Source organism: Helianthus annuus, chromosome 3 (assembly GCF_002127325.2).
Source record: "Helianthus annuus cultivar XRQ/B chromosome 3, HanXRQr2.0-SUNRISE, whole genome shotgun sequence".
NCBI lineage: Eukaryota > Viridiplantae > Streptophyta > Magnoliopsida > Asterales > Asteraceae > Helianthus > Helianthus annuus.
In genome coordinates this window covers 6,090,804-6,099,590 of record NC_035435.2, presented here as the reverse complement: position 1 = coordinate 6,099,590, position 8,787 = coordinate 6,090,804, and the positions used below count along the sequence as shown (strand labels likewise).

At 37.3% G+C, this 8,787-nt stretch overlaps 1 protein-coding gene across 1 annotated transcript; it reads right to left on the bottom strand.

The window, feature by feature from the left end:
- Positions 1–2,791: 2,791 nt before the first annotated feature.
- Positions 2,792–3,262, bottom strand: LOC110931148 (uncharacterized mitochondrial protein AtMg00810-like). The gene has a single exon (XM_022174554.1). The coding sequence runs from the start codon at positions 3,260–3,262 to the stop codon at positions 2,792–2,794; it is 471 nt and encodes a 156-aa protein (XP_022030246.1).
- Between the last annotated feature and the right edge of the window lie 5,525 nt (positions 3,263–8,787).

The window sequence follows — 8,787 nt, the reverse complement described above, 5'->3', positions numbered from 1 at the left end:
TTTCCACATCCACTGCTGAAGCGGAATACATTGCTACTGCAAGCTGTACAACCCAACTGTTGTGGCTTCAAAATCAATTGCTGGATTTTGGTATAACTGCTTTAAAGAACCTCTCATGTAGGATAGTCAAGCAGCTGAAAATATCATCAAAAATCAAGTTTCTCATTCAACCACCAAGCACATTGACATCAGACATCACTTTGTGAGGGATTGCTATGAAAAATGTTTGATTTCTCTACATCATGTTCCAACTAAGGATCAGCTGGCAGATGTGCTAACAAAAGCATTAGACACATCCACCTTTGAAAGCTTGATATCTAGAATTGGCATGCTTAACATGGAATAACAAGCAAAATCTTGTTTTTCTATGAATAAAAACATTAAAATGTTTTCAGAAAATCAAAAATTCATCTTTAAATATAGTTAAAAATGAAAATTTTCATTAATCCTTAAAAGTCTGTCATAACCACTAATTGGTTCAAACATCTGATTGTTAAAAGTTATCCACTGCTGAAAGACAACCTCTGTTTCTTCATACTTCTTGTTGACCAGTGTTGATCAAACATCAGTGTTTCAATCACTGATGTCTATCCACTGATAGTTAAAATCAGCCACAGCTCTCGTTTTTCACTTCTGTCAACCACTGATATTGTCCATTAGTGGTTTCCAAACAACTGTCTTCCACTTTCCATCAGAGGTTGTCACATGGACAGTTCTTATCCGTCCGATATTTTTAACCGCTGCCACGTCAGCATTCACTTTTCACTCTCATAAAACCCCGATAAAACCCCCAAATAGAGTTTTCACTGCCGTATCGAATTCAAAAATTCCTTCAAAGCGGTTTCCAACTCTCATTCATCTTCTTTTTCCATTCGCGATTTCTCAATAATCACCATGACTCTCATACTCAAACATCCACACAATTACCTTTGTACCCTTGAGAAAACAAGCAAAAACAAAGACTTCTATTCCATCATCGACACACTTTCATCCTCAAAGTACAAAACTTTGTTGACCTGCAATCCAAATGCCTTAAGAGATTTCTGGAATCATGCCAATCTTGAAATTCAAGATAAGAAACCATGGGCAATTTCTTCAGAAGTCGGTGGAATTCTGGTCTTAATAACACCACAGACCATCTCAGAAACTTTTCAGATGAATGATCAAGCAGGTAAAACTTCTTTCCCTAAGGATGAGTATCAAACTGGTTTGATCGAAAGAGGGTATGCAGGACAGTTAACTAAAACAACAATGCAAAAGGGAGAAGTTCCACCTCCCATGAAATTCCTGTTTCATACCTTGCTCACCTGTGTGTCCAATAAAACAACTGCTTTCAATGAAATTCCTTTGAATATATAATACTTGGGGTATGCTATAATGGCTAAAACTGATTTCAATTACTCCCAAGAAAATTTTACTGGTTTGGTCAAAAATGTGAAAAACATAAAGGAAAAGAAGCCACAGGCCTTCTTACTTTTTCCAAGGTTTTTGAGCTTTTACTTATAGCAGAAAGTACCAAAAGAAAGTGCACATGTACTTGTACAAGGTGCACCTTTTCAAATAAACAGCCTTTCTGCTGAAACTTTTACAAGGTTGTCTGAGTCAAAACCTTCCAAAACACAAGCAGGGAAGTCTGAGCAAACTTTGCTTGAGTCCACCTCAGACTTCAGCTGTTGAGCCCATTGCTCTTGGTGAACACAGTAGCACAACCACTGCTGTGCAACCCCCACCAAAACCCATCAAAAAGACCAAGAAAAAATCTACAAAGCCCACCAAACCCACCAAAAAGGGTCTTCTGGAAGATGAGATCCCAGAAGTTAACCCAGTAACAACACAACAGTCACCAATAACCACTGTTATTACTTCCTCACAACAGTCGGAAAGATCTCCACCTAAAGCCTTAACTCCTCCTGCTTCCTCACAAAAGGAACATGTTGTAAGCACAGGGACACCACACCATGAAGTATTATCCTCACTTGAGAATATGCTTAACATCCCTTCTCCCTGGGCAAATTCTCTTTCAACTCCTATCCCTTCATCACAAATTCCACCATCCATTAAACCTCTGTTTGATGCCATTGAGCTTCAGACTCAAAACAGCCCCTCTCACCAACCCATGACTGCCGATGTACTATCATTTCTTCTCACAATCAACGCATACTCAATTTTTCATTTTCTAATGTTTTTTGGATTTTTCTAAAAATACCCTACAACTAAGTGAAATCTTTTTGGATTTTTGTGTTTTACAAAAAGCAGTAACCTATACAAACAAACGGAAAATAAAGTTTCCATGAGGGCTTATGCAACCTTCCTACTCAGGGTTTATCATCCTGATCATTCGGACTAAGTTCTCGAACCTTGTCTGATCGAATGTCTTTGTAAACAAGTCTGCATAGTTGTCTATGGTGTCAACTCTAACTACATCAGTTAAACCCTTTTCAGCACAATCACGAATAAAATGATGCCTAACATCTATATGTTTAGTGCGTGAATGGTGTACTGGGTTATTTGTTATTGAAGTAGCTGAATTATTATCTACCATGATGGGAGTTTATGTATAATTCAAACCGTAATTCCGCAATTGTTGTTGTATCCACACGACTTGAGCACAGCAGCTCGAAGCTGAGATGTATTCTACTTCACATGTGGACAACGACATTGAAAGTTGCTTTTTGCATTGCCAGGATATCAGACGGCTTCAAAGCAGTTGAGGACCACCAGAGGTTGATTTCCTGTTGATCGGGCACCCGCCAAAATCTGCATCTGCATATGCTATCAAATCCAAGCCTCCCTAGACTGGATACCATAATTCAAGTCTTGGTTTGCCTTTAAGATAGCGGAAAATCCGTTTGACGGCTTTCAAATGTGATATTCTCGGAGTGGCTTGGTACCTAGAACATAAACATACTGAAAACATTATGTCGGGTCGAGATGGAGTAAGATACATTAAAGAACCAATCATTGCACGATAAACTGAAGGATCCACTTCAGGATCTTTGTCCTTTTCATCAGATAACTTATGATTGGTAGGCAACGGAGTTTCGTAAGGCACATTTTCTTTCATGTTGAATCGCTTGAGGATCTCATGGATGTACTTCGTCTGATGAATATACGTGCCATTCACTTCTTGATCCGCTTGCAGCCTAATGAAAAACTTCAGTTCACCTATTGCACTCATCTCAAATTTTGATTTCATAACTTGTTCGAATTCCTGACAAAGCTCTTCATTTGAAGAACCAAAAATAATGTCATCTACATACATTTGCACAATCAGGAAATCTCCCCCTTTCTTTAAGTTGAAGAGAGTGGAATCTATTGCACCACGAGTGAATCCATTTGCAAAAAAATGCTTTGACTATGTCGTGTAACAGGCACGAGGAGCTTGATGAAGACCGTATAAAGCTTTGTCTAGTAAGTAAACTTTGTTCGACGATTCTGGAGCTTCAAAATCCGGCGGCTGGGATACATACATAGTTTCTTGCAACTTCCCGTAAAGGAAAGCACTTTTGACATGTAACTGATAGACTTTAATACGCATGTGAGCAGCAAAAGCTAGGAACAAACGAATTGGTTCAAGTCGAGCCACTGGCGCATAAACTTCCGTGTAGTCGATCCCTTCTTCCTGATTGAACCCTGTAGGATCGTTTTCGGACCCGAACGAGTCAATCAGAAGAGTTTTTCTCAGTTTGAACGGCGGAAACAGACAAACTGAGGTCAATTCAGCACACAGATTACTTTAACTGTCGATTTTATTGCAATAATGACGTTTTACAGCGTGACGACACTTCGGCAGCACTTCGTTGCAAAACCGGAAACTTGTTATGTGATTCCACTCGAATTGACCTATTTATAGCCAATCAGGTTCCGCTTGAACATGACAATGCTCATTTCAAGCGGAATAACATCAATTAATTTCAAGCGGAATCAGCTTGTTATCTCGAGCGGAATCAGAACTTTGTGATTTCGCTTGAAACTGACCTAGTGTCAATTCAAGCGAAATCTCCACTAATTCTCACTATCTCGTTTTTCGAGCCCTGATCTAACTAGCTTTATACAAGAATCGATACAAGACGAAGTTGACAGACGGATGCACCAACAAACTCCCCCTCGGATGTTGACGAGTCTTCAGTGTCGAGTCTTCGCATCTTCAGTCTTAATCAGTCTGCTGGCTTCTCTTCCAAAGTATCTGACGCCGTAAGCATCCTCAAATCTTCTCTCTTCTCTTTCTATTATCAACAGACTCTCCTTTCGTACAAATACACTCTCCCTCGAATGTTGAATCTATAAATTCATCAGCATCAGCAATCTTAGGATCAGAACCTGGCTCTTTGTCATTTAGACTCCCCCTCTCAGTACGCTGGGATCATAATCTGGCTTTCACAGGTTCAAGATCGTTTCCTGTCTCATACTTTTCTTAGAATCGAAACTTGGCTCTCTTCAATCACGAGCTTTTCAGGATCGATTAACCCAGCTCTCAATCTTTTATCCCAAGATCACCTAGCTCTTATACTGCACAAATCTCTACCCAAAAATAAATTTTCTGATCATCACTTGTAAAAACAACTTCACATTCTGATAAATCACTTGCATAAATATCTTTTTCAAAACTTCTGATGACCATTTGTAAGATAGATTGTTAAAACTTTATAAACACGGTCTTCCTAAACCTGTTCGTCATGTTTAGCACTTGGAATTTTGAACATTATCTCTTCAACATCAGTTGTTGAAAATCTTTTTGAATTTTTCAAAATTTAGGCTAAAACACACTTAAAATCTTTTTAGAATTTTTTATAAAGAAATGCAGTAAAAAATATTTACAGATAATATTTTTGTGAGTTTGTGTAAGAGGATCATATCAGTTACTGAGACAAATCACCAACACCGTTAAGCTTGATTTCATTTTAAGTTATAAACAATTCACCTAGATTGTCAGTATACTGGTCCACTTAAATTTTCACACAAAGTTTAACTGTTTCGAGATACGAGATGAATCTTTTAAGAACTTAAACTTATTCGCGTGTCCCACCACTTGAATATACTCCCGTATCCAGATCCCAATATTAAGTCTTACAGGTGAGTATACCACAGATGATATCTGTAAAGGGGTTAGATGCGAAACCGTGAGAGCTCAGGTCAGAACTTCCGTTCAACAGAGAGATGACGGCTCGACTTTTGGTGTGTCCCCTTTAGAGGATCTTTTCTTCAACAGCAATGATTATCAATTTTATTGTTTCATCATTTTTGCTGAGGGCTGTGCTATGTTTCAAGCATTAACAGAAAGTATTATACGGGGACTAGGTCAGAATTTCCATTCAGCAGAAGTCCCGGGATAATACCCCAGATATCACTGAGTATAAAGACCTAGTATCTCAGAAAGAGGGACCTTTCAAACAAGATTTCGGGGGTTACCCATATATCCAAGAAATGTTACCCACGAGATAAGCAAGTTTGAAATTTTAGGTTTATATCTCGTCACAATCTACTAAATGTGCAAGAACCTACTGGCACATCCGCAGTGAGATTGTTTATCACATTTTTGACTTTTCATTTCTTTAGCATGTTGTGATCGTCCACTGATGTACTATAATTTCCTCTTTTTCACAGCAAAACTCAATTTGAATTTTATCATGTTTTTGTCTTTTTCAAATTTTCTAATGTTTTTGGATTTTCTGAAATTTTCTTACTCCCCCTAAAATTCAAATACATTTAAAAGAAATTTGAAAACAAACTGTACAATAAACGTGACAACTGATATCAAATCGCTTCAATTCGCCATCCACTTGGTGTAAACAATCAGAACTCCCCCTGTCAACAAACTATTTTCCCCTTAAGATTTCAAAACACTTAAGTTTGTTTTAATCAAAATGGTTTTTCCGGAAAATAAGTTTAGATGATTTTACCAATTGTAGGTTCGGGGATCATCATTTTGCTTTTCAACCACATGTATGAGGATTACATCAAGTTCAAATTAATGACCTTGAGTAATCACTTAGTCAGAAATAAACTACTGTACCACTTGTAAGACGAAATCACTTTACGTGAATTTCTCAAGAAAAAATGTCGATTCCTTCTCCACGCTTACCAACCTGGGAGCTCCGGCAAGTTAGGTTTTTCTATTCAAAGAATATATCCACCCAAGCCTGACCAGCCTTGGGTGTTACCGAGCTACCAATACTCGGTTTCTTACCTCCCATCTTCTTCTCATAAAACTCTTTAACCCCTTTGACTTTTCGATCAATCATTTTTCCAAAGATGTGTTTTACTTTGGGGTTAAAAGCCTTTTCAACATCAAAAACCTTTTTGTCAGAATAAAATTGGTTTGAAATCTCAATTTTACCAATTTTCTTCTTAAAATTTTCAGCTCGAAGTAGTGGAAAATTTTCATCATCCACAGTCGGAACTGATTCTTCACCATTTTCCTCAATCTGTGGCTCATCTGACTTTGTAAAATCAGATTCATCGCCAGAAGATAGCTCCTCTGATTTTGATCTATCAGAATCATCGCTAGAACTATCAACAGACTTCTTAACAACCCATTTCTGGTTGTCAGATTTAGCTCTCTTCTTGTAAAACCTGTTTGAACATTCACCAATTTCAAATTTTGAGTTTTTGAATAATTTTGTTCTATCAATTGGTGGTTCAAACTCAACCACTTTCTTTTTCAGTTTAGAAACTCCCTGTTTGTTTTGAATTGCCTGTGAACAATTCATTGCAATGTGACCAGTTTTTCCACACTTGAAACAAGTTCGAGTTTTCTTTTTCTGATCCACAATCTGCATTCTTCTTGCTTCTTTGCAAGGAATTCTCTGTTTGACTGCTTTCTGAATATCTTTTCTTTCTCTTCTTCAGAAGATGTACCTGAAAAAAATGTCATCTTTGATTTAAAATCTCGAACATATTTTTCATTTTTCTGTTTTTCTGTTGGAGTAAAACCTAATCCTTTCTTTTTGAAATTACCGTTATGGTTTGGTTTCTTTTGAAAAACCAGAACCAGAACTGTAACCTTTTTTCTTGTTTTCTCTTTGTTGAATTCTTGAGGTGCATTTTTTAGGTTTATCAGTAAGATTTAAATCTTTTATTTCAGAAATATTGATTTCTGTTAGTTTGAAAACCTTTTTTATCATCTCAGTTTTGACACCTCTTATTGGAAATTCCTCATCAGAATATAATTTGTCCGAATCATTCAAAGTATATGCCACTTTAAATGTTTCATCCTTCAAATTAGATTTTGATAACAGGAATTCTTTATCATAAACTCTTTTGCCCTGTTTTTCATTTTGACCCGGAGTGCTGGACTCAAACTTTGACTCCAACATAGACTCCGACTTTGATTCCTCAGTTTCATCGTTATCTAACACATGATCCACCAATTTCTTCATCAATTGAGATTGTTGATCAGTGTCAGATGATGTAAACGTGACATCAATATTTTCTGGCAAATTGACTGAGGACTCCGACTCCCACTGTAAGTTTGTAGCCTTTTGAACTCTTTCAGAATTTGGATTTCTGGGCAAATATCCATTTTCCAGCGGGGGTGGACACTTGTTATAGCTGACACCTTGTTTCTTACCAGAATTCTTCTTGTAAATCTTTTTCTTTGTGTCATTCTTCTTTTCGTTCTTTTTCTTTGGAGTCTTTTCTTCAGTTTGTTCTTCTGTCACTTCATCCTCTTCAAATGCCTTCATGCCTTCAACAGTTGGATAAATCCTGTTAATGACATAAGAAGTACATGAGTAACTTTTCAACAAACGATTAACTCTTTCAGTTTCAATCCTTTGAGCTTCCAGTTTCTGTTCTAAAACAGCACACTTCTCAATGTAGTTGTTCACAACCTTCTGTTTAATCATAAACGCTCCTTGAAGTGTTTTCATTGCTGTTGCCTGCTCTTCACTTGTGTCATTGTACATGTTCATGGCTTTGTTCAGCACATCATAAGACTCCTTTAATCTGTTCATGTTGTAAATCAATGAACTATTTTGTTTCTTCATTGCTTCACAATTTTCACAAATCAGTGGATTCTTCTTTGCAATAGCTTCTTCATCAATCTTGAAAGCTGGAACTTCCTTTACTTTTCTTCTGACCACCGGAACATCTTCATCATCACAGCTGACCGATGTTTTTACCTTTTTCTTTTTCTGCTTAGCTTTCTCATCTTCACTATCGCTTTCAGCCATCATTTTCAAATGATCTCTCATTCTTTTAGCATAAAACTCAGTATCATCATCACTATCTTCTTCAATTCGAGCAACAAAAGCTGTGTGAACTGGAGCTTTGTTAGGATCATAATCATCCCAATTGAAATTCTCCCAGCTAAACCCTTCAGGTAATTTTTCATCGTCTTGATCAATCACACATGCTTTAGCATCAGATTGAATATATTTATCCTAGTTAAACCCTGTTGATGACTTCTTCTCTTCTTGATTCACCACACAAGCTCTTTTTGAAGAATCTTCAATCACATTTCTTCCATGTGCTGTTTGTGCCTGATGTTGAGTTGGTTGTTGAGCAACTTGATGGTAGATGGCCTTCCGATAGTAATCATTGTTGTTGAATGGATTTTGAGCTCCACTTGCCTCACGATTAGTGCACTCCCTCTTGAAGTGTCCTTTTTCCCTGCAACGAAAACAAGTGACTTTAGATTTATCAAAACCCAAAGTAGAAACATTAGCCTCACGGAGATCATCTCTTCCAGTGATCTGCTTAAATTTCTCAGCTCTCCTCAACACACTAGCCAAACACCATTTTATATCCATTAATTCCATCTCTTCAGCATCGATCTGATCGTAA

Bases quoted from the DNA above. Each gene is read 5' to 3' on its own strand.
- LOC110931148 (XM_022174554.1), bottom strand. From the start codon at position 3,262: ATGTATGTAGATGACATTATTTTTGGTTCTTCAAATGAAGAGCTTTGT.